Source organism: Saccopteryx bilineata, chromosome X, assembly GCF_036850765.1.
Source record: "Saccopteryx bilineata isolate mSacBil1 chromosome X, mSacBil1_pri_phased_curated, whole genome shotgun sequence".
NCBI lineage: Eukaryota > Metazoa > Chordata > Mammalia > Chiroptera > Emballonuridae > Saccopteryx > Saccopteryx bilineata.
Genome location: NC_089502.1, coordinates 64,676,574 through 64,703,728, shown reverse-complemented (window position 1 = coordinate 64,703,728; position 27,155 = coordinate 64,676,574). Strand labels below are relative to the sequence as shown.

The following is a 27,155-nucleotide window of genomic DNA, read 5'->3' as shown; positions in this document are numbered from 1 at the left end:
GGAAAGCCAAACTTTAATTAATAAAAGTATATGAAAAAAATAATGTCACTTTCTATCTCAATGTATTTCTCAAATCTTATTATATATATAATATCAATTATTAGCTGTATTATAACTATCATCTAGGACTTTATAAATCAGTGGTCCCCTACCCCCAGGCCGCAGACTGGTACCAGTCCATGGGCCATTTGGTACTGGTCTGCAGAGAAAGAATAAATAACTTACATTATTTCCGTTTTATTTATATTTAAGTCTGAACGATGTTTTTATTTTTAAAAAAATGACTAGATTCCCTCTGTTACATCCGTCTAAGACTCACTCTTGATGCTTGTCTTGGTCACGTGATATTTATTTGTCCCACCCTAAAGGCTGGTCCATGAAAATATTTTCTGACATTAAACCGGTCCGTGGCCCAAAAAAGGTTGGGGACCACTGTTATAAATAGTGCATGCTATCATGGAAAAAAGCATACAAGATTTAATTAAGAATAAATACAAACTTCTTTTTTTCTCCAGAACAAGGCAAAAATATAAATAGTGAATTCAAAATTGTCTCCTTCAGTCAACGTTCTGGGTGTAAGCTGTAGGACTGAAACTAAAAGACCACAACCAGTCCATTTGTATATACCACAGGTTTTATGTATATAAACTGATTTAGAGTCAAAATAAGTGAGATCATTTTATTATGAAAAACTGAAGTGAGAAAGCTGGCATTGGAGAGGTCTTGAGAAGAAAAAATTCTTAGCCATTTCACTTAAAATAATGTCACATTCAATATCAAACATGAATGTAGGGCAGGTGTCTTTTTGGACATGCATGAAAATCAGGACCATTGAGGGTTTTCGATTTGTATGAGATCTTTACAAATCCTGTAGATTACCTCCACATTTTAAATTTGTTTGTGTGTGACAGAGACAGAGAGAGACAGAGAGAGGGACAGACAGGGAAGACAGGAAGGGAGAGAGACAAGAAGCATCAATTTTTCGTTGTGGCACCTTAGTTGTTCATTGACTGCTTTCTCATAGGTGCCTTGATCGGGGGGTATGGGCTACAGCAGACCGAGTGACCCCTTGTCAAAGCTGTGACCTTGGGTCCAAGCTGGTGAGCCTTGCTCAAACTAGATGAGCCTGCACTTAAGCCGGTGACCTCGGGGTTTCAAACCTGGGTCCTCCGCGTCCCAGTCCAACGTTCTATCCACTGCACAACCGCCTGGTCAGGCTTAATTTTTTTTTCGTCTTCTCCATGTGAGAGGAGGGGAGATAGACTCCCACATTTTCCCTGACCTGTACCCACTCAACAACCCCTACCTGTGGCTCATGCTCTGCCCATCTGGAGCCATTCTTGGACCTGAGCTACTTCTAGTGCCTGATGTGGAGGCTCCATGGAGCCATCCTCAGTGCACGGGCCTGACACATTTGAATCCATCAAGCCATAGCTGCAGCAAAGGGAAAGAGAGAGAAAGAGAAAAAGAGAAAGAAGGGGGAGAGAGGGGTGGAGAAGCAGGTGGTCACTTATACTATGTGCCTTGACCAGGAATTGAACCCGGAATAACACAAGCTGGGCCAACACTCTACCCATGAGCAACCAGCCAGGGCTGCAACTCTATATTGTTTTTTGTTTTTTTTTTACTGAAATGTAATTGACATACAATATTATATTGGTTTCAGGTACACAATATCATGATCTGGCATTTCTATACACTGTGTAACAATCCTCACAATAAGTCTGTCCAGTTTTCCTCTGTCATCACACAAAGTTGATACATTGACTTAACAGATTGACAACAGTGACCATGCTGTAAGTTACATCCCCATGACTTACTGGAACTTTGTACCTCTTGATACCCTTCACCTGAATCGACCATCCCCCAAAGAGCCTCCCCTATGCCAACCACCAATCTGTTCTCAGTATCTACAAGTGTGATTCTGTTTTGTTTGTCCATTAGTTTTGTTTTTAGATTCCACATAGACAACATTGGCTGTCTGGCTAATTTCACTTAGCACAACACCTGCAGGTCCATCCCTGTTATTGCAAACAAGATTTTATTCTTTTTCATGGCTGAGTAGTATTCCATTGCATGTATATATGTATGACATTTTCTTTATCCATTGGTGGACTCTTAAGTTTGTTACCGTATCTTAGTTATTGTAAATAAAGCTGCAATAAACATAAGGGCGCATATATCTTTTGCAATTAGTGTGTTTTGTTTCCTTCAGATGAATTTTCAGAAGCAAAATTGCTGGATAATATGGTTGTTCTATTTTTAATTTTTGAGGAACTTCTAGACTGCTTCCCACAGTGGCTGCACCATCTGCATCCCCAGAAACAGTGCACAAGGGTTCCCTTTCCTCCACATTCTCATCAACACTTGTTTCTGGATTTCTTGATGACAGCCATTCTGACAGGCATGAGGTGATAGTTCATTAAGTTTTGATTTGCATTTCCCTGATGTTTAAGAATGTTAAACATCTTTTATGTGCCTGTTGGTTATTTGTATATCTCCTTTAGAGAAATGTCTGTATAGGTACTCTGTCCAATTTTTTTTTTTTTTTTTGTATTTTTCTGAAGCTGGAAATGGGGAGAGACAGTCAGACAGACTCCCGCATGCGCCCGACCGAGATCCACCCGGCACGCCCACCAGGGGGCGACGCTTTGCCCACCAGGGGGCGATGCTCTGCCCCTCCGGGGGTCACTCTGTTGAGACCAGAGCCACTCTAGCACCTGGGGCAGAGGCCAAGGAGCCATCCCCAGCGCCCGGGCCATCTTTGCTCCAATGGAGCCTTGGCTGCAGGAGGGGAAGAGAGAGACAGAGAGGAAGGAGGGGGGGTGGAGAAGCAAATGGGTGCTTCTACTATGTGCCCTGGCCGGGAATCAAACCCGGGTCCCCTACACCCCAGGCCGACACTCTACCACTGAGCCAACCGGCCAGGTCTATTGTATTTCTTTATGTAAAATACGCACATTAATTTTGGAGCCCAAAATTTGAAAAAAAAAATGTATTACTTAAAGTTACTGAACTCTACTTTTATTCATCATAAAATTCATACAAGTCCTCATCACTGTCAAAACTCCCATCCACTAGCTTGTCCTCATCTGTGTCTGATGATGAATCACTGTCTTCATCTATTGCCTCGTCCTCAGCTCCATCTATGGCATTTGAAATGCCACACTTCTTAAATGACTTGATAACTATCTCACTCCTGATATTATCCCAGGATTTTTTCACCCAGGTACAAACTTCTCCTATAGTTGGTTTCTTCACTCTTCCTGCTGGAGTCAAATTGTTGACAACAATGAGCACAAAAACAAGCACAAAAAAGGCGGGAAATGCAAGCCAAAAAACCTATAACCACTGTATAAGATGCACCCAGTTTTTAGATTCCAAAATTTTTGGAAAAGGGTGCGTCTTATAACTGAGGAAATACAGTCATCTCTTATCAGGTGGTTTTATGCTTTGTTCCCATTCACAGACTTTCAGGAGCAATTTGCAACTTAGACATTAAGAGTCTAAATCGAGTATTTTCCTACTCCTATTCAAAAAGTTACCTGTTCTCATTTTTGATGACGGTTCCTTTCACTATAATTTGATGTAGTCCAACTTATTTATTTTTGCTTCTGTTGCCTTTGCCTTTAGGGTCAAGGCTCAGGCTCTAGCTCAGTAGAGAAGCAGAAGCCTATGTGCATGACTGAGGCCAGAAAAGGCACGGAAAAGCAATAACACTTGTACCAGGATCGGAAGAATGAAGACACATTTAACTGGTTTGCAAGGCAGTTTTAGTTCAAAGGAACAGTATGTGGCAGACATGAAGGTGAGATAAAACAGAGTCATATTAAAAAGAATATTTTGTGGGAAGAGGACATGAACAGACACTTCTCCCAGGAAGAGATACAAATGGCCAACAGATATATGAAAAGATGCTCAGCTTCATTAGTTATTAGAGAAATGCAAATCAAAACTACAATGAGATACCACCTCACCCCTGTTAGATTAGCTATTATCAACAAGACGGGTAATAGCAAATGTTGGAGAGGCTGCAGAGAAAAGGGAACTCTCATCCACTGTTGGTGGGACTGTAAAGTAGTACAACCATTATGGAGGAAAGTATGGTGGTTCCTCAAAAAACTGAAAATAGAACTACCTTATGACTCAGCAATCCCTCTACTGGGTATATACCCCAAAACCTCAGAAACATTGATACGTAAAGACACATGTAGCCCCATGTTCATTGCAGCACTGTTCACAGTGGCCAAGACATGGAAACAACCAAAAAGCCCTTCAATAGAAGACTGGATAAAGAAGATGTGGCACATATACACTATGGAATACTACTCAGCCATAAGAAATGATGACATCAGATCATTTACAGCAAAATGGTGGGATCTTGATAACATTATACGGAGTGAAATAAGTAAATCAGAAAAAAACAAGAACTACATGATTCCATACATTGGTGGAACATAAAAACAAGACTAAGAGATATGGACAAGAGTGTGGTGGTTACCAGGGGTGGGGGGAGGGAGGACATGGGAGGGAGGGAGGGAGGGAGAGAGTTAGGGGGAGGGGGAGGGGCACAGGGAACTAGATAGAGGGTGATGGAGGACAATCTGACTTTGGGCGAGGGGTATGCAACATAATTTAATGACAAAATAACCTAGACATGTTTTCTTTGAATATATGTACCCTGATTTATTAATGTCATCTCATTACCATTAATAAAAAAAAAAAAGAATATTTTGCTATATGGGCCCTGGCCGGTTGGCTCAGCAGTAGAGCATCAGCCCAGCATGTGGAAGTCCCAGGTTCGATTCCCAGCCAGGGCACAAAGGAGAAGCACCCATCTGCTTCTCTACCCTCCCCCTCTCCTTCCTCTCTGTCTCTCTCTTCCCCTCCCGCAACCGAGGCTCCATTGCAGCAAAGTTGGCCAGGGCGCTGAGGATGGTTCCATGGCCTCTGCCTCAGGCACTAGAATGGCTCTGGTTGCAATGGACCAACACCCCAGATGGGCAAAGCCTTGCCCCCTGGGGGGCACGCTGGGTGGATCCTGGTCAGGCACACGTGGCAGTCTGTCTCTCTCTGCCTTACAATTCTCACTTTAGTAAAAATAAAAAATAATAATATTTTGCTATATGGAATGTCAATAACCTAGTATATATTAGCCATGGTATTCTTATTAGTAATAGCAGCTGCCATTATATGCTTATTCGTTGCCAGATATTGTGTTAAATGCTTTATGAACACTGAATCTGTATAACAGCACTAATTCATTAGTATCCACTGACGCACAATATTTAATAGGAGCTCAATAAATATGCACTGAATGGCTATTATCACAGAATGTAAGAAATTGTTTTCTATATAGTATGATAGCAAAAAGCCCCTTGTTTAAGAGTTGGCAAGGAGTTTAGGATTTATACACAAAGAAAAGTCTGTGAAGGCAGTGTTTGGTTTGGTTTGGTTTGGTTTTGAATTTTCATCATCAGCATACTAGCAAGCTGACTGAGAAAACACCACGTTTGGATCCCTGCTCTGCCACTTACCAAAGAGTGCAATCTTAGGCAATGCCATTAAAAATCCTAAGCTTTAGTTTACGACTGTATAAAATAGATTTAAGAATATCTCCCGTATAGGAATATTTTAAGAATTGTAGGAGCCTCACCAGGAAGTGGTACAGTGGATAGACCATCAGCTGTGGACACTGGGGACCCAGGTTAGAAACCCCAAGGTCACCAGCTTGAGCATGGGATCATAGACATGAGCCCATGGCCACAGACTTGAGCCCAAATGTCATTGGCTTGAGCCTAAGGTCACTGGCTTGAGTCCAAGGTCGCTGGCTTGAGCCCAAGGTTGCTGGCTTGAGCAAGGGGTCACTGGCTCAGCTGGTGCCCCCTAGTCAAGGAACATATAAGCAAGCAATCAATGAACAACTAAGGTGCTGCAACCATGAGTTGATGCTTCTTATCTCTCTCCCTTCCTGTCTGTCTGTCCCTCTCTGTCTCTATTCCATGGTAAAATGTGTGTGTGTGTGTGTGTGTGTATACTGCACACAAAACAACCACTGCAAATATAAAATAAATATATTTTAGAAAACCAAATGACATTCTATTTTATAGCTAAGTCACTAACGCAGATAAAAGGATGTGAAAAACTGGTTAAAGTAATAGGAGAAAACAATGGCAACTGTCAAGGCAAAGATTTACCTATATCTCCAATCGCCATAAAAAAAAAACCTTTTCTGAGCTCCTTTGCAAATGGAAATCCAGTGTTCTAGCCACACCAGACGGTTTCTTCACCTTCCCTGCTGGCGTCAAGCTCCCCCTTATGGTTGGCAACAGTTGGGCCATCTTTATGTAAACAGTAGCTCTACACTTGAAAACATAGTCAAGTTTTCCTTGCCTAGAACCAAAGCAGATTAGTCTTCTGCGTCTCATAATTCTTACAGCAGTTAGAGTAAAACTTATGGTAATCTGATTTTACAAAATTAATAATTCTAGCTAGTGATAGTGCTATACTTCCCTCCTCAGAATTTCTAGAGGCCACTGACTACTGGTACCTCTTCTGTGGTACTTTCAGACTCTGTCTTTTAGAATTCCTTTTGTGTTTGTCTTATGTATCCCACTAGATGGTGAGTCTTCTAAGGCCAGGCCTAGTTCACATTCATCTTTATCCTGAAATGGACACTGCGCTCACTTAGTGACGTCTTGTCCCATGAGGTGTGCAGTAAGATTATGAACACCTCAAATTAGATATGTCAGCCTTTGTTTCTTCATAACCGCTCTAAATACATACTCTAGGTAGGTCTAGGCACGGTGATGTCAAACGTATACTTGCGGATTTCTACTTACTGAAACATCTTTAAGAAATAAGTTGCAGAAGGCATAATATCTACCAGTGCCGGAGACAAATCTGGATACATACAGGAAAAAGAACAGATACAGTACTACCTAACATTAGTCTCATTAAAGAGAAATGAACTGAGGATTTCTATACCTGTAGAAGTTCAATGATAACATTAAGAATTCTGGCCCTGGCCGGTTGGCTCAGTGATAGAGCATCGGCCTGGCGTGCGGAAGTCCCGGGTTCGATTCCCGGCCAGGGCACACAGGACAGGTGCCCATCTGCTTCTCCACCCCTCCCCCTTTCCTTCCTCTCTGTCTCTCTCTTCCCCTCCCGCAGCCAAGGCTCCATTGGAGCAAAGTTGGCCCGGGCGCTGAGGATGGCTCTGTGGCCTCTGCCTCAGGTGCTAGAATGGCTCTGGTCGCAACAGAGTGATGCCCGGGATGGGCAGAGCATTGCCCCTTGGTGGGCGTGCCGGGTGGATCCCGGTCGGGCGCATGCAGGAGTCTGTCTGACTGCCTCCCCATTTCCAGCTTCAGAAAAATACAAAAAAGAAAAAAAAGAATTCTAAGAAAAAGTAAACATGAAAACTAGCAGCAAAGAAAATAATTCTTTTGAAATGATGTTTCTAATAAACTTAAGGGAAATTACAGAGAAGAAATGAAAAGTCACAGAAATTCTTTCACTGGAGACCTTAACAACAGGGCCTGTGGAGATTTGGCCATGGACAGGTTTAGGAGCAAGCAGAAGGTATGAAATGACTTATTGTATGACCATACACTGTGTGAACAAATACAGTGAATAATATACATACATATATATATATATATATATATATATATGACAAAACTATAAACACAACCCTGACAACTGTAATAATAATCACCCTCTGTACTTCCAAAACAAACACTAATCAAAGAACCAGACTCTACTGTGCTTACATGTGCCCTTCATGCATGTCATCGTTGAAGAACATAACTCAATGACCCGAACAGCACAAGCTCCTGGTTCCTCTGCCGGCACTGTCAAAATGGATATCTACAAAGCAGAAATAAAAAATAAGATATAGTTGGTAGGTCTCGTTTTCATTTCTTCTATCATTATAGTTAAACATCCAAACTGAGTGTCATTTTTCAGTTTATAAAAACGTTAGAACAGAATTTGATACACATACCATGCACATGTCCTAACGTCTGATATCTGCATTATTTATATCATATAGAGTGAATTCATATAATTAATAGATATTTCAAATATCCTTAATATTAAATCCTTCACTTACTTTCAAAGGATACAATTATGACTTATTACTTCTAAATTATGTGCTCTTCGGTGTTTGAAATCAGATTATATTAAATCCATTTTGATTACCCACAATGACTAAAAAGAGCAGTTACTCGCCTGACCAGGCGGTGGCACAGAGGATAGAAATGTGAAATCTGCACCAAATAAAAGAAAAACCCTCCCAGTTTCTGTAGGATGATGTGACAGCATGTGCGCATGTGCAGATGACATAACACCATGTATACAGCGGAGCACCCCACAGCCATGCCAGTCGAGATGTGGACGGCACAGAGGAAAGTTCAGTATGTTCTGTGGCTCGCTAAATTCAAATCCGTGACCAAAGTACGTGAATATCGGTGCATTTATAACGAAGCATCACCACATAGAAATGACATTACTCAGTGGGATAAGCAGTTGAAGGAAACCGGCAGTTTGGTGGAGAAACCCCATTCTAGTAGGACATCAGTCAGTGACGAATCTGTAGAGGCTATATGGGATAGCTACCTAAGGAGCCCTAAAAAATCTGTGTGTGAGCCCACATAGAACTGTACTGAATAGGTATGAAAGTGGGAGAGTTTTCCTTTTATTTGGTGCAGATTTCACATTTCTATCCTCTTTTGTTGCTTTCCTGTGACCGGTCAAAAGTGCACCATGACTTTACGGACACACTGTATATGTCAACATATATACCAAAGTATAGGCCAACATATACCAAAATGTTTCAAAATGAATGGCTTTGAATTAATTTAAGGACTCCATTAGTAAAACGAGAAATGTTAGAGTGAAATGGGAAATTGTTACTAAATTATGTTTACTGATCTAAAGTATGCTTTCCTGGGCATTAATGATATGCTAGACGGCTTTCTATTTATAAGACTTTAAAGAACCATGAGGTCAATGCTTCTCTACAGAACCAAAAGTTTCCATATTAAATCTCAATCTAATCTTTACTCTGAGGAAACTAAATCCTCTCATTGAAGAAATACTTGCCAAACGGTAAAACTGCATTTGGAATTTGACCTGTGACTGTCATGTTTAGATTCCGACTGGTAATGACAGGTTGACAGCCCACAGAGGAAACGCCTAGAGCAAGGTCTCAAAACAGAAATTCTTTTCATAACCAGGACTCTCCTACCATCATATCACTTGTACCTGGGCTTATCGTGTCTCAAAAACTATGTTCTTCATATTCCTTTTAACTCCCTTTGTTGCTGTCAAGGATAGAAAATGTGCTTTAGCATTAAAGAGAGAGGAGCTTCTAAAATATGTATCTAATGTTGTTATAATTATCAAATGATTATAACTGAAAACATGAACATAACCGAAAAGGTCTCTTAAGGACTACAAAATAATGTAAGTGCTTCTATTGTTCCCTATAAGTGTGATCTGTAATTCTTTTAAGATTGAGATATAATCAGTACCCCTCTACCACAGCACTACTCATCTCCTCAACTATGAGAACATAATTCTTAAATCTCACAGAAATCATAAAAAGCCATGAAAAGTGAATTCCCTCAACTTTCTAATACTACTGCCACAAAATTTATCTAGACCTATAAAGGTTTTTTCTTCTCTTGAGTCTCATTATTCTTTTTATGCTTCAAAAAATGTTTTCCTTCTTTTTCAAGTGAGAGGAGGGAAGATAGACAGACTCCCACAAGCACCCTGACCAGGATCCACCTGGTGACCCCCATCTGGGGCCATGCTCGCAATGGAGCTACATTTTTGGACCTGAGGTGGAGGCTCCAGAGAGCCATCCTCAGCACCCAGGGCCAATATGATCAAATCAATCGAGCCATGGCTGCAGGAGGAAGGGGAGAGAAAAAAAGAGAGAAAGAGAGAGAAAGTGAAGGGGGAGAGATAGAGAAGCAGATGGTCACTTCTCCTGTGTGCCCTGACCAGGAATTGAACCTGGGACGTAAACACACCAGGTCAATGCTCTACCACTGAGCCAACTGGCCAGGGCCCCCCAAAATTCAAAATACAAACCAGATGTACATTTAAGACTGATGGCTCTGACAGATGTGTGAAGGATCAATTTTGAAGGAGACAAAATGAGAAGCATGGCAACCATTTATTTATTTTATTTTTGGTTTTTAATTGAATTTATTGGGGTGAAATTGGGTAACAAATTTATATAGGATTAATGTGTACAGTCTATAGTATATCATCTGTAGATTATACTGTGTGTTTACTGCCCCCAATCAAGTCTCCTTACATCACCATTTATCCCCCTATAACATCTTCTATGTTGCCTACCCACTTTCCGCCCTGTAATCATACACCGTTGTCTCGGTCTATGAGTTGGGTTTTTTTGCTTAATTCCTTTATCTTTTTCACCCAACTCCCAAGCCCCTCCTCTCTGACAGCTGTTAGTCTGTACTCCGTATCTACGAGTCTATTTCTATTTTATTGGTTAGTTTATTTTGGTCATTAGATTCCACATCTAAGTGAAATTTAGAAGGCAGAGGTGACAAATTCCAAAACGAGAGCAGGGAAAATAGGGACCCAGAGGAAAAGCAGATTGGAACAACTTCTAGGAAGTCCACTGCCAGGACCTAGAGCTCATGAGATGCTAGGGAGGGGAGGAAGCTGTTGTGGAAAGGATGTCAGTGCTATTCAAGCAGGCAGGGAACACGGGATGAGCAGTTCTGAGAAGGAAGATGGTGAGCTCAGCTCTGTGTATCTGTAGTTCAAGGGCCCTTGGGAGAGACGGCTGGCAAGGAATTTAGCATGAGGGCCAACACTCCCGGGAGATATGACAGTGGGCTGTCACCACATTCATGACGAGTTGAAATCATGAGAGCATACAGAGTCAAACAGTGAGTACTCAGAGCAACAACTACCGTGGGCTGGAGTGGGGACTCCCAGGAGCCCTGATATCTACAGGGAGGACAGAGCCTTCAATGGAAGCTAAGAGGGGACAGCCGAAGTCCTGCAGGAGAACAGGAGAGCACAGTGTCCTAGACGCCCAAGGAGAATATAGTCTTATGGGAAAGGGAATAATCAACATTGTCAAATACCTAGTGACAAAAACCAAAAAAACATCCTGTGGCCCTGACTATTAGGAAGGAATTAATAAACTTAGCAAGAGAAGCTGTGGTAAAATGTGAGGGGAGAAGCCATGGTGGTCTAGAAATGAATGGGAGGTAAGGCGGTGGCAGCAGCAAGCACTGACGTGATTGTGGAAAGGTTGACAAGAGCAGCGGGGAGACCAGACATCAGCTAGAGGAGGACAGAGTCACGGGAACGGTTTATTATTTTTGGAACAGGAAATCCTAGTACATGTAGACAGGTTGAGGGGGAAATGCCAGGAATGAGGAGAGGCTGCAGATGCGAGAAAGAAAGCAGGCACGCGTGTGGCTGGGTGTGCATATTACTTGTGAAAGCGCTTGGCCCTGGACAAGGAGGGCAGCCCTCTTAGTCTCTGTCCTGGTGTACATACTGTATTTCCCCATGTATAAGATGCACCATTTTTCGAAAAATTTGGAGTCTAAAAACTGGGTGTGTCTGATACAGTGGCTGTAGATTATTTTACTTCATTTCCTGCTTTTTCACGCTTGTTTTTGCGCTCATTGGTGAAGAGAGTGATGCATCATCAGACACAGATGAGGACAAGCTAATGGATGGGAGTTTTGACAGTGATGAGGAGTTGTATGAATTTTATGAGGAATAAAAACTTCAATAACTATGTAATACATTTTCCCCCCAAATCTCAGGCCCCAAAATTAAGGTGCATCTTATGCATGGGGGAATACGGTAGTTGTACGTGGTAGAACAGGTTATCAGGGGCCACTGTGCTTGGCAGGTGGCCTCAATTTTCTGGTGAAGTGTGGGGTGGTCTTGAGACATTTAAGGGGAAGAAGGTGGGTAAATTAGTAAATTAGTGAAGACCTGAATCAGGCACGGAGGGCACAGACAGGGAGCTGTCTCAAGCCAGGGGCAGAGCTGATTACTGGTGGTAACTAAGGTCCAGCAGAATGAAGTTGGTGCTCCTGAATGGTGGCAGGGCCATCTGTCTGGATGTGTGGCTTTCTCAAGAAGCCCTCAGTGACCCAGTTGGAGACTACAGCCTCATCCAAGCGAGGGGACTGTCTTCCATGGGAACTGTGGGAGAATACGACTGTCCAAGAGTTGGAGGTGGGATGGAGGGGCAGGGTGGCTGATCCCAGGGGGGTCTAGACCATGAGAGGGGTCAGGGCAGGAGGAGGATGGGGTCAAAGAGGACACAGAGGAGATGAGGAACTGTAGGTCAGTGACCAGGCTAGGCGGCGGTAAGAGAATGACATCCGGAAGGACAGGAGCAGATTAATGTCATTTTACACCCATGACCTCCAGGATCAACTGGGCCACTAAAACTGCCCAGCCATCGACCATGAGATTCATTCTCTACCTCTCCACAGTGATGATCTGACATTACCCCTTGAGCTTTGGCCCATCCCTACTCTCAGCCCTGTTCTCAGGACATTACCTCACCTCGTACATAATTTACAGAGTAAATGGGGCCTATTGAATGGGAATCCCCACACCTGTAACTGGTTTTGCATTCACCCTCGTTTCAAGGGGTCTCACGTCCCATCTGACAGCAGCGCTTTTCCCTATTCTCTGAACCGTGTCTTCCCCGGCCTGTCCCCCGACCTTGCTGCATCCATGACCCTCCTTTCCTCCTGCGAATCTTCAACCTCTCTCTACTGGCTCCATCTCATCGATAAAACATACACTGATCTAGCCTGACCAGGCGGTGGCGCAGAGGATAGAGCGTAGGACTGGGATGCCAAGGAACCCAGGTTCAAGACCCCGAGGTCGCCAGCTTGAGCGTGGGCTCATCTGGTTTGAGCTAAAGCTCACCAGCTTGGACCCAAGGTCACTGGCTTGAGCAAGGGGTTACTCAGTCTGCTGAAGGCCCGCAGTCAAGGCACATATGAGAAAGCAATCAATGAACAACTAAGGTGTCACAATGCACAACGAGAAACTAATAATTGATGCTTCTCATCTCTCCGTTCCTGTCTGTCCCTGTCTGTCCCTCTCTCTGACTCTCTCTCTGTCTCTGTAAAAAAACAAACAAAAAAAACCCATACACTGATCTAAATAAAAGAGAAGCCCTCTTCACTCCCATGTCCCTCGTCAGGAACCACATTCTCTCTCTCTCTGCTCTTCACAGCTTAGCGCCTTCAGTCCTGGCTCCATTTGCTCTCTCCACTCTTCTTCCTTGCTGTCATCCTCCCCCACATACAGAGCTCCTGGTTGACAGGGAAACACAGGTGCACATGCTGACACTCACAGGACCGTGTGGTGACGGCCACAGCAGCTGCCAGGCCATTCCTTACTCGCTCTTGTCACACCAGACTAGTTGCCATTTATTTATCTGTGTCTGTGTCCTCTACCAGTGGTCCCCAACCCCCAGGTTGTGGACCAGTACCAGTCCGTGGGCCATTTGGTACCAGTCCACAAACAAAGAATAAATAACTTACATTATTTCCATTTTATTTATATTTAAGTCTGAACGATGTTTAATTTTTTAAAAATGACCAGATTCTTTCTGTTACATCTGTCTAAGACTCACTCTTGTCGCTTGTCTCGGTCATGTGATAACATTTATCCGTCCCACCCTAAAGGCCGGTCCGTGAAAATATTTTCTGACATTAAACCGGTCCGTGGCCCAAAAAAGGTTGGAGACCACTGCTCTAGACAGAAAGCTTGTAGGGCACACAAGTGCTATCCTGGTCAGCACTGTCTCCTCGGCACCCCACCCACCGGTAGGCATGTAAAAAACAGCCGGGGTGACAAAAATACAAGGTGACAAAAAGTGACTTGACTTTGGGCGATGGGGCACACAACACAATCAACAGTTCAAGTGCTATAGAAATTTTCACCTGAAACCTACGTACTCTTATTGATCAATGTCACTCTGTTAAATTTAGTTTTCTCAATAAAATGGTTAAAAAGCACCCATTGTTTGCTGAATGATTAAATGAAAGAACCAACATACAAACATACTTGTTTTATGTAACAGAATGCTTCCAACTTCAGGAACTGTGGGAACCTATTTTTAGGAGTTAACCTGCAGAATAGGTCTGAGAGTCACAATGAGTAAGCTGAATTTATCAGTCATAATAAAATATGGTCAGAAAGAGAGGGGTCCACGGGTCTAAAATTTCAGTGAACAGACTGAGAGGAAACCACAGGTAGAGAGACATGTCTACAGAGTTGAGGGAGACTAGGAGGAAGAGGATACAGAAATGAACAACGGCGGTAAACAATATCAGGACTGGCAATGTGTGTTGCTGCCCACCTGCACCAGGCCTGGTGGCAGGCTTATCACCAGTGCTGTGAAGCTGATTACCATAAAGTGTTTTCCTCTGAGATTTTTAAATGCATTCTCTGGGGATTATCTTTCTCTTTTCATAACTATGTATTTTCAGCTTCAAAGAAATAACTGTTGAAAAACTAGGATTTAGTCCAATTTTCCTAGCATAAATCTGTTACATAACACACAATTATGTGTTCTGTTGAAAGGAAATCTTGAAGAAATCAAGATTATTACATAATCATTATGTATTTAAAAATGTATCAAACAAATTAGCACATATGGCTTCCTTCATTTTCTTCCTCCAATATTTGTACACATGAACATGTAGGTTAAATCAGCAACATGTTATTTAAAAGTACAGGAATACAGTTACCTGTTGATCTGAATCTGCTTGTAGTACAGACCTATCTGTAACAAGGACTGCCCTGGAAATCTGCCTGAAATGCACAAAACAGTTTGTCAGAGATTCATATTCCATGGATAAGCTTCCTTTATAGCTATATAACCACCAGAATGCATGTTTCAAAGATTGAAGTCATGATAAAAGTGTCACCTCCCAAACCGAGTCCAGTTCTGCTTTAATCTTTTCTTGGCTCATGAAAGGAAGGATGTGTGACCTGCAGACAAACCCCAGCTGATGCAAAGGATCAAAATTAGGCTGCTAGGCTCCCCCAAACCAGACCCCACTGACAGCAGCGGTAACATATTCAATACATCTTTTGTTGGGATGTATCTGCATCTTAACTGGAACAACAGTTACAGGGAAGTGTCAATGTGATCACACAGCTAAATCTTCCTGTGTCTCCTTACCTGTAATGCACATTCGAGCATGTGCTCTCAGAGAAGTAACAGTCCTCCACGAGGAAATGCTTAGAGATTATTCTCTGACCAAACTGATCTATGATTGCTTTGCATCTACAAAGAAGACAAGCAGAGAAGATTTCTCATTGGTGATGAAATCATTCTTATTCCTATTTGAAGTCTTTTAAACTATAAAGTATAGGATAGAACTTAAATATTTCTTTAAATATTTATTTTGAATGATATTTTTAGGTAAGAATAAAATTAAAACAAGTATATAGTATAAGTTTTTCTAATGTTAAGGAATATAGGAGCTTTTTCCGTTCTTTACAAAATAGGCTCTATTTTATTTTTTTTAACAGATCTAAGAAAAGAGGAAGGGAAAAGTTGAATAAATTTCTTGCTATATCATTCAAAATCTTGTAAAAGCCACTAAAGGCTTTTTATTTTTCTGTTACATGTTGCTTCTCTTTTGTTCAAGAATAGCTATCAGGTCATGTGTGTGATAATGGTTTAGACAAAAAAAAAAAAAAAAAGCCTAGGGCTTCTTTTAATATCTGTTTCCACTTTACTTCAAAGGATGATCATAGAAAGATTTCTTTCAAGTGCTGTTTCCAAATAAGGAAAACACTTATGCATGGACATTATCAGGTCTCTGTCATCTGATATGTGTTGGGACAATGAATCATACAGAACCCTCCATTGACCTTCTTTCAATGTGTCTTGATAAAAGGATTAAAATTAGAATCCATCTCCTCACAGTGCCACAAGTTATAAATGTACTTTATAGGGCTCATTATCCAAACTAATGGACTAAGGGCAACATCCTTGAAATGGACTTAACAGCACGGACAAAGCTGGCGTGTGGTATTTCAGCAACTGTGTGCAAATGCCTGCATGTGTGCTGTCTTTTCATCATGGGAACACCACAATTTACTCTTGTCAGTTTCTCCCTTTGGGACCAAAATTACTTAATTAGAAATAAACTTCTATCTTTCTCCAAGTAAAATGCAAGCAAGTTCAAATCTATACCATATTTTAAACATAAACAAAAATATGCTGCATCATTCTAAAATTGAGCCAAATAAGAGATACTTACCAGGCATAAAGGTATTAAAAATAAAATGACAAACACCCAAGACCAACAGAGGGATGAATTTAAGGTGCACTTCCTAAAGGTAGACGATACGCTGGTATTCTTGAATAAATGGTATGCCTTGCCACTGTTGTCGGGAGAGACTATGCTATCTTGTGATGTTAGATACATAATGTATATTTCAATCAATCAACCACATATCAGTCCATGTTATATTACATTAATAGTTGTGATTTTCCCCACTTCACTGGCCACACCCTTTCTCTTCCTACGTTATGTTACTATGCACATCTCATCACTGAACTAGAGCACTTGTCATCAAAATACTTAGCTGAACAGATAGAAGGCATTTATACCTCAATACTGTATTTTCCACAATAAGTAGTTAAAAAGTAAAAAATTATTCCTCAGACTCCTGTTTTAAAACATGCATATATAATATAAAACAAAAGCTACATTAAACACCAGAGATGAGAAACCTGACCCGTCATTAGCCCTTGGTCCCTGATTGCCCCAAAAGCACTGACAGGCTTTGCCACCACCTTAAACTCAGAGACTATATACATTCAGGAGGGAATGATCTGGGCAGAAAAAAAGAGGATGCTAAAATCGCCTATATCTTGCCTGACCAGGCAGTGGCGCAGTGGATGGATAGTCGGACTGGCACACGGAGGACCCAGGTTTGAAACCCCAACATCATGGGCTAGAGCATGACCTTTTTTGGGCCACGACCGGTTTAATGTTAGAAAATATTTTCATGGACCGGCCTTTAGGGTGGGATGGATAAATGTATCACGTAACTGAGACAAGAGTCAAGAGTGAGTCTTAGATGGATGTAACAGAGGGAATCTGGTCACTTTTTAAAAATAAAACATCGTTCAGATTTAAATATAAATAAAACGAAAATAATGTAAGTTATTTATTCTTTCTCTGCAGATGGGTACCAAATAACCTACAGACCAGTACCAGTCTGCGGCCTGGGGGTTGGGGACCACTGGGCTAGAGCACAGGCTCATCTTGTTTGAGCAAGACTCACCAGCTTGAGCCCAAGGTCCCTGGCTTGAGCAAGGGGTCACTCAGTCTGTTGTGGTCCCCCCGGTCAAGGCAAATATGAGAAATCAGTCTATGAACAACTAAGGAACCGCAACAAAAAACTGATGATTGATACTTCTCATCTCTCTCCGTTCCTGTCTGTCCCTATCTATCCCCCTCTCTGACTCTGACTCTGTAAAAAAAAAAAAAAAAAAAAAAAGTCTTCTATATCTTGATAGGGATTTGGGTTGCAGATATATCATTTGTCAGAAGCCAAGTAAGGAGCCCTCAGATTTGGGCTGCACTGTGCAAATTTTCCATCAAAAGAAAAAGCTATAAGCAAATATGAACTGTAGTTAATGATATGCATGCTGAAGTGTTTAGGAGACTGAACTTATACCTGGACTTTACTGTGAAATGCCTAAAAAAGAATAAAAAGCTAGACAGAGGGATACACTTTTGAGTAGATAAGATATATGATTAAGCAAGTATCTCAAAATTCACCCAGAAATTCTTTCAATTGTGGTGTAGACTTGAAAATTTTCATTGCAAAATGGTGGACTAGCATCAGCAAGGAGGGATACTCTCAGAAATCCTGGACTCTAGTCCTCATCTTTGCAAAAAGCTTCCACTGAAATAAACCACACAATTAAACCTGGCCACAAACTATGGAAATCTCCTTGCTTGTAGGAATCCAAGCACTGACAGGGCTGCTTCGATGGGAGCTACACCTTGGGTGACAGGTGGACACTGCTTTCAGAAGTCATGGTATCAGAAGGAACTACTGGGGACTACTGAAAATGGAAGTACGGGGGCGTAAGGGTTTGGGAGCTCAATGCAAGGCCAATACACCAACAAGTGTGCCTATTTATGCTGAAGCTTCAGGAGGAAACAGTGATTCTCAGAGAAGGAGGAGAAGGAAGCAAATCAGAATCACACCTGGGGGACTTTTTCAAATTATATGTACCCCTGGAGATTCTGATAAGCCCCCAAATCCCAGAAAAGAATCACTGTCAACTGTGCCGCTGCTACGACTGTATCTGTGCTGTGCTATGTGGAGAAAGTCAGGAGCTATTGCCGCAGGTCTGGATGGGTAGGTACTGATTTCGGCAGTAATCAAGATTATGGTCACACACGCTCCGTCAGTCTGGTCAAAGATGACAACACAACTCACCCAATAGTCTCTCATTCTGAAACACTAATTTTCTGGGCGTGAGTAATTCAAAGTAAGACATGTTGCCCTGGGCAGAAAATATGAGGCTGGTTGGCTCAGTGGTAGAGCATCGGCCCAGCGTGTGGAAGTTTCACGTTTGATTCCTGGCCAGGGCACACAGGAGAAGCACCCACCTGCTTCTCCATCCTTCCTCTCTATTTCTCTCTTCCCCTCCCGTAGCCAAGGCTCCATTGGAGCAAAGTTGGCCCAGGCACTGAGGATGGCTCTGTGACCTCCACCTCAGGCGTTAGAATGGTTCCAGTTGCAACAGAGTGACGCCCCAGAGGGGCCGAGTATCACTCTTTGGTGGGCATGCCGGGTGGATCCCAGTCAAGCACTTGCGGGAGTCTGTCTGACTGCCTCCCTGCTTCTAACTTCAGAAAAATACAAAAACTGAGACACATTTACCTAAGCGATAAGATGTGTTTCCCCCTCAGACACTTGACTTACTGTCATATACTTGGCCTATTTGGGAGAACGATGAAGAGTGGAATATTGACTTGGGATCTAGACTTAGCTTTTGTATTACAAGATTAATACAAAAAGTTAGATGACATTCAGGTAATGAAAAACAGCCAAATGAAACAATGCTGCCAGGGACATTAAAATGCCCTCCTGCCAAACCACCTGTTCCACTTGAGGAAACCCTAAAGATTAACAGCACTTTGGATTGAGCTGGGGGCCTTACTGAGCCTCATAAATAGTACAGTGAGGAGAACATGATAGGAGTTCCCGGTACAGGGACACAACGACAAAGTTTATCAGAAAAATCACTGAAGCCAGACAGCAATTCTAAGCTGAGCTTTCTAAACCAACAAATCACAATACTTATTCAATTCTTAGTGCAAAGGCACAAGGGCATAAATATCAAAATGACGATAAGGAAGAAAACAGCATGATGAAATTTCTTAATCTGGAGTTTGGCCCAGAAGAGAAAAATAACATTAAAGCAAGTGTCTGATCTCACTATGATGTTCAGAATTACTATCACAAGTAATTGTATGGTAAGGAGTGCAGAAATCACATATGTAATAATTAAAAGAACGGTACATTAATTAAGGAAATTAGAAGATTCCCAATAACTGAAGGAAACAAAATAATTCTCTCAACTCGCTAAGCCCCTCCCTGATTTCTCAAACACATTAGTCCACGTGCCGCCCTTTTAACACCACCCTTCCAAAACATGTACTATTCATTTCTCCTCTATAAATATCCACTCCAAAACTTTCAAACACTATTAACCTGCTCTGACCAATCCAAGCTCTGTACCACATTTTAAACTATTATCTATTTCTTTCAGTGGAGAGTCCAAATGCTTTTTATACCTAGCATGCCCCAAGCTAAGTTCATCGTGGCTACTCATGGCTGATGCCCTTGAAAATCCTCTCTCAGGGAACGATATGACCAGCACTTAGCAGAGTTTCCCTCGCTTGGAATCTCTGATCCCACATCTGATCTGCTACTCAATTTTCCACCCACCTTAGAGATTTCTGGAAGCTCACCTCTTTTCTCTATCTCCCCCAACACTGCCTTAGACTCTTATCAAGTCTAATAAGAGAATGGACTATCAGCAAGTTGATAGCTCATTTGCTTGATATATATGTGTGTCATAACCATGTGCCATCATTGTTCTAAGGGGTGAGAAATAAAATATCTTGTCTTGCCTGACCAGGAGGTGGCGCAGTGGATAGAGCATCAACCTGGGACGCTGAGGACCCAGGTTCAAACCTTGAGGTCACCAGCTTGAGCATGGGCTCACCAGCTTGAGCACAGGATCACAGACATAATCCCATAGCTTGAGCCCAAAGGTCACTGACTTGAAGCCCAAGGTCTCTGGCTTGAACCCAAGGTCACTGGCTCACCTGGAGCCCCCCCAACCCAACAAGGCACATATGAGAAGCAATCAATGAACAACTAAAGTGTCACAACGAGTTGATGCTTCTCATCTCTCTCCCTTCTGTCTGTCTGTTCCTGTCTGTCTGTCTGTCTCTCCATGGACTAAAGGAACTCCCAAAATAATAAAGACTCAGACAGAGGCCATTATAAGATAATGCCTAAGTCCAGTGACAAGAAATGAGGAGAGGGCATCCAGAGACCACCAAGAGGGGGACCCCAATTCAGGGTACCTGCTTCTGAAGTATAAAAACCAGTTAAGTAAGCAAATAGAAACCCTGTAGGGAGAAAGGCAGCATGTGCGGGGATACAGAGCAAGAAAGAGAAGTGCAGGGAACCACAAACAGGTGACTGCTGATTGACAATCAAATGGAAGTGGAGGTGGGGGGAGAAGAGACATGGACTTAGTGAGGCGTGCAAGACCAGATCTCCAAGCTTCACATGTCACGTAAAATGGTCTTAAACTTTATTCTGAAGAGCTATGAAGCCACTGAAGCTTTTTACACAGGGAGGGACAGAGCCAGGTTTGCATGTTGAACAGAGCTCATTATGTAATTATCTCCTTAATTTATTTGTTCTTTAATGATCCCCAGTAGACTCTAAACTCCGTAAGAACAAAGATCATGAGTATCTTGTTCTCTGCTGAGTGCCTGGCACAGAGAATAACTAATCTTTGTGGCATGGGTTGAGTGAGTGGGGGACTGGACAGATGATGACAGAAGTGTCCCATGCAAGCGAAGAGTGGACAGGCAGAAATAAAAATACAGAATTTCTATTTAGGAGGTAAATAATCTCTCTTCCTTTTTTAAAGTGAGATGGGAAAATAGAAAGAGAGACTCCCATATGAGCCCCAACACGGACTGGGATCCACTCAACAAACCCCATCTGGGGCTTATGCTCGAATCAAAAGAGCTATCCTCAGCTAACCAATCAAGCCACTGGCTGTGGGAAGGGAAGAAGGAGAAGGGGGAGAAGGAAGGAGGGAAGCAGATGGTCACTTCTCCTGTGATTCCTGACAGGGAATCGAACCTGGGACGTCTGCATACCGGGCCAACGCTCTTTTAAGCCAACTAGCCAGGGCCGGATGTAAAGAACCTCTATCAATGTTTCTTCTAAAACACTGCCAGAATTACTAACTTAAAAGCAGCAAATCTAATCTTGGCATTTATGCACTTAAAACTACTACTGATAAGCCCTAGCCAGGTAGCTCAGTTACTTAGAGCATTGCCCCTATACACCATGTTGGTGGATTTGATCCCCAGTTAGGGCACATACAAGAGTCAATGAGTGCATAAGTAAGTAGAACAACAAACTGATGTTTCTCCCTTTTTCTCTAAGATAAATGAATAAATTTAAAAACTGCCACTGATAATAGCCCAAACTCCTTAGTACAGCACAGAAGGATCTTCAGTATCCAATGACATTAATAATTGCTACCAGATAACATGTACTGAGCTCTTGCTATGTTTAACAAACGGTTCTACATGCTTTGTCTGTTCATTTAATATTTAAAATAACTTGAGGAGGTTGCTACTGTCATATCTCCCTTTTAGATAAAGAAACTAGAACACAGCTTTTTCAAGGTCACTCAGGTAGTAAGTGGGGAAGTCAGGACACAGATCAAGGTGTATCTGACTTTAGGACCCACACTCTTTCCTGCAGTCCCCGTGCACACAAGGGCAGGACTCGTGTTTTATTCATCTCTTTAGCCCCACACCAACCAGCATGGGGGTTGGTGAAGGTTAAATATTTAGACTATTATCACCACCATTTTTCGTAAATGAGATATGCTAAAATCTGCAGTTCAGTGACTTTCCCACAATGGCAATGGTATTAAGAGTCAATTGCCTCATGCTTGGTCTAACATACTATTCATTACTAACTTCCAAGTATATACAAAAGGTATAGTCATTCCTGACATCATAAAAAGATCGTCTCCACGAAATAGTCACAGGAGGAAATCTAGCAAGCAGGACAGCTGAAACACACCAGGGACACTAGCTGCAGTAATCAGACTCAGGCTGCTGATTACAGACATATGTGGTCCAAGGTTAGCCATACCCCGCCCTAATATCAAAAACTGTCTTCCTAAGCGGGCAAATCTAATTTACAAGAGTTTTACATGGTCTGCACAGCAGCACAGGAAAGGAAAGCTGCTCAACAAGATCATTCAGTGTTTCCAGACACAGTCAGCAGAGGGGTTCAGTATTAGAACTCAGTGAGAGGGTCCAGAAATAAACCACTGATATCTACCTTCTGAACTTTAAGAAAGCAGAGCCAATTAATATAGCCAAGAGTGCACATCAATGTAGACCTCAGAAAAAAACAAGTTAAACAAAAGTAAAAATTAAGATCTAGCTGAACATAAATTTTAATTTGGTCACATATCCCGTGTAACTGAATTACTTCTCCTCTCAAAATTTATACAATACTTTGATATGTAATTGCCAAGTTAAACTCAATGCAATGATCCATTATGCTTCTATCAGCTTTCTTCAATGGGAAGTGAAAGAAAAGTATAAAAAAGCCATCAGTTTCTCCTCTTCATTCACTCATTTAATACAGTTATTGAGTACAATGGGTGATCGGAGCCTGCCTTGGTTCCGAAGATATAGTTGTGAGATCCTGCCTTTTCTTTCAAGAATCTTAAAACCCCGAGGTTGCTAACTTGAGCATGGGCTCATAAACATGACCCCATGTTCCCTGCCTTGACAAATGGGATCACTGTCTTAGCTGAAGCCCCCCATCAGACACATATGAGAAGCAATCAATGAACTAAGGAGCTGCAACAAAGAATTGACGCTTCTCATCTCTCTCCCTTCCTGTCTGTCTCCCTCTTCCTAAATTAAAAGAAAAAAAAGAGGCAAAACATTATTATAAATTTGCTAGTAGTGATTGTATGAATTTTTAATTTTCAAGTATTGGTTGTCTCTTAAATAAAACTCATGAAGATCACTTAAATGGTTAAGTATAATGATAATATTGTAGATATCATGAATATTATGAATACAGATAAAATTTTAAAAATTGTCCTACTATTAAGGAAATACACACTATGTTTTGTAATACATTTTCCAATAAGAGAACCATACCTAGAATCCAAAATGGCTGTTCTTAACACAGATGAACAAGAAAACATATTCATTAGAAAATGGAAGTTCCAGTAAAATAATAATATAATAAATAGAATAAGTAGACATTTTATCATTTCATTTATAATCATAAAAGTAGACACAAATGAGTTAAGTTTTTTTAAATTCCTCACTGGGACTGAAGATGACCCAATATGCACAAAAGGCCTACATTAGAGCATATAAAACACTTTAAGATAATTTATTTCTAAATCTTGAGGAAACTAAGCACTTTCTAGGTACTTTCTGAAGTTGGAAACAGGGAGGCAGTCAGACAGACTCCCACATGCGCCCGACCGGGATCCACCCGGCATGCCCACCAGGGGGTGATGCTCTGCCCATCTGAGGCGTTGCTCTGTCGCAACCAGAGCCATTCTAGCGCCTGAAGCAGAGGCCATGGAGCCATCCTCAGCGCCCTGGCCAACTTTGCTCCAATGGACCCCCGGCTGCGAGAGGGGAAGAGAGAGACAGAGAGGAAGGAGAGGGGGAGGGGTGGAGAAGCAGATGGGCGCTTCTCCTGTGTGCCCTGGCCGGGAATCGTACCCGGGACTCCTGCACACCAGGCCGATGCTCTACCACTGAGCCAACCAGCCAGGACTACGTACTTTCAATTAACAGAAGTATGTTGTGTCTGGGAGGAGACTTGGAGATTACTGCATAGTCCACTCAACTCACCTAAAGAGAAAACACTGGCCCAGAGAACAATGACTTGCATACCATCATTCCTGGTAGTAATGAAATTCCTGGTCTTCTCTCATTCAAGGGCTATCATGCATACCTTAAGAGCTGTTAGACTATTGTTATGTTCAAGGTCTTTCCATGAAGATATAAAAGAAATGTTAAATCAGTAGCAGGCTGTCTGCTATTTAAAATTCATATTGAATTCTAGTAGATCTGGAATTAAAATAAGGGTGTAGAATGAATTAAGACCCAGAGTCCCCAGTCCAATACCAAACAGTTCCTATAGGCTCCATCCCGAACCCTACCTTACAGATCTGTATTTATCAAGGACAGCTAAAGAATACTTACCTTAGATACACTTGGCCTGTTCCTTAAAACTGCAAAATCCCTGACTCTACTCTAAGCATATTATCCAAATTTCACTCCCCAAGAGTGAGAGAAAAAAGTCTGCATTTTGGCCCTGGCTGGTGATTCAGTGGATAGAGCATTGGCCCAACAAATGGACCTCCCAGATCCCTTGTCAGGGCACACAGGAGAAACAACCATCTGCTCCTCCCTCCCTCCTTCTCCCCTTTCTCTCCCTCTTCCCCTCCCACAGCCAGTGGCTCCATTGGTTTGAGCGTGGCCCCGGGCACTGAGGATAGTTCAGTTGGTCCAAACAGGTCAGCCTCAGGCACTAAAAATAGTCAGTATTTGAGCATCGGCCCCAGATGGGGATTGCTCGGTAGATCCTGGTCAGGGAACATGTGGGAGTCTGCCTCACTATCCCCACTCCTCTTGCCTAAAAAAATAAAAATAAAAAATCTGCATTTTTTCCAAAATTTTATCTGGTGATCCTTAAGCACACATTAAGATTTGAAAACTACCCACTTTTGGCCTTTATATCCTCAGCTCTTATCTATCTGTTACAACTGAAATCTGTAGCAGATCACAAAGAAGAGTTCTAATGTTCACAGTTTGTAATAAAAATGGTCAAAGTTAAGGTAAATGCAGCCTTTGTTCAACAAATGCTATTACTGTACTAACGTATTCATTTCTTTTTATACAAACAAGAGCCATGAAGATTTGTCATGTCACTAAAAGCAACATGTGGGACTGGAATGGGGCCCAAAAAAGGTAAGAGTATCTAAGTAAATATGCACCAAACAAGCAATTCATTAATCTGGCTTTCCGTCATGGGAAAATACTCATGCTTCAAAATGAAAACAGAAGGAAAAACTGACTCCAAAAGTCAAAAAGACAACTATTCCTTCATGAACTTCCACAGAACTCCTTGTAAGCCAATATATGAATGTCCTGGGCTTTCAGGGATATATTTTTCATGTTTCATTTATGTAGCACCTTCCTGTTAATGTGCTAAAAGTACTTTACAAACCTTTAAAACATGTTCCTATTTTACATTATACTGGAGAATTATTTTTCTAAAGTAAATTCACTGTCTAAACAGTGTGTGTTCTGGAGTTGCCTTTTTTCTCCACCATATCTTAAAATACGATTTATTGCACTATAACTAGTTTATAGGACGATAACATTTTGTGCCACTTGGACTACAGACAATCATTGGGGGAAAAAAACTTAAAACTTCCAAGTTTAGCTATCCAGTTCAAGATATTAAGGTATTTTCTGAATGAACACTTTTTCTTATGAACTTTATTGAGGTGACATTGGTTGATGACATTGGTTGATTATGTAGGTTTCAAGTGTACATTTCATTTCTCTGACACATGATCTGTCCGTCACCATATATATAACCCCCTTATCCTGTACTACCGCCCTACTCTCCTTTCCTCTGGTGACCACCACACTGTTGTCTGTGTCTATGAGTTTTTGTTTTTTTGTTCATTTCTTGCCTTCAGTTTTATATCCCACATGTGAGTGAAATCATATGGCTCTTAATATATTCTGATTTATTTTGTTTAGTGTGATATTCTCAAGGTCCATCCCTGTTGCTGCAAATGGCAGTATTTAATCTTTTTTACAGTTAAGCAGTATTCCCTTTTATATATGTACCACATCTTCTTGATCTACTTATTTATCAAAGGACACTTCGGTTGTTTCTACACCTTGGCCACTGTGAAATAATGCTACAATGAATACACTGGTGCATATATCTTTGAAAATAATTGTTTTCAATTTTTTCAGGTAGATACTAAGAAGGGGGGTTGCTGGGTCACATGGTAACTATATCCTTAACTTTTTGAGGCACTGCCATACTGTTTTCCATAGTGGCTGCACCAGTTTGCATTCCCACCAGCAATGAACAAGGGTTCCTTTTCTTCCACAGTCTCTCCAACACTTATTACCTGTCTTGTTGGTAACAGCCAATCTAACAGGTATGGAGTGGTATCTCATTGTAGTTTTGACTTGCATTTCTCTAATAGCATCTTTTCATATATCTATTGGCATTTGTATGTTTTCTTGGGAGAGTTGTCTGTCAGGTACTCTGCACATTTTTTAACTACCAAATTGTTTGTGTGATGTTGAGTCACATGAGCTCTTTATATACTTTACATATACTCCCTTGTTGGAGCTGTTGTTTGACATCTTCTACCTTTCAGTTGCCTACCTTTTTGTTTTGTTGGTGGTTTCTTTTGCTGGGCAGAAGCTTTTTAGTTTAATATAGTCCCAGTTATTTATTTTTGCCTTTACTTCCCTTGCCTTTGGGGTCAAATTCATAAAATATTCTCTAAGAACAAGGCCCATGAATTAAATACCTATGTTTTCTTCTATGTAATGTATTGTCTCAGGTCTTATATTTAGGTCTTTGATCCATTTGAGTTAATTTTGTATATAGGGACAAACAGCAGTAGAGTTTCATTCTTTTGCATGTGGCTTTCCATTTTCCCAGCACCATTTATTGAAGAGGCTTTCTTTTCTCCA

General features: G+C 41.6%; 1 protein-coding gene across 1 annotated transcript in view; it reads right to left on the bottom strand.

The window, feature by feature from the left end:
* CHM (CHM Rab escort protein) overlaps positions 1 to 27,155 on the bottom strand; it is a 190,573-nt gene that overhangs the window by 26,664 nt on the left and 136,754 nt on the right. Inside the window, exons 10-12 of the mRNA XM_066248947.1 lie at positions 15,239 to 15,343; positions 14,802 to 14,865; positions 7,776 to 7,872 (exon numbers count right to left, since the gene is read on the bottom strand). Of these exons, the coding sequence (XP_066105044.1) occupies positions 7,776 to 7,872; positions 14,802 to 14,865; positions 15,239 to 15,343 (266 nt within the window). The remainder of the gene's footprint in view (positions 1 to 7,775; positions 7,873 to 14,801; positions 14,866 to 15,238; positions 15,344 to 27,155) is intronic.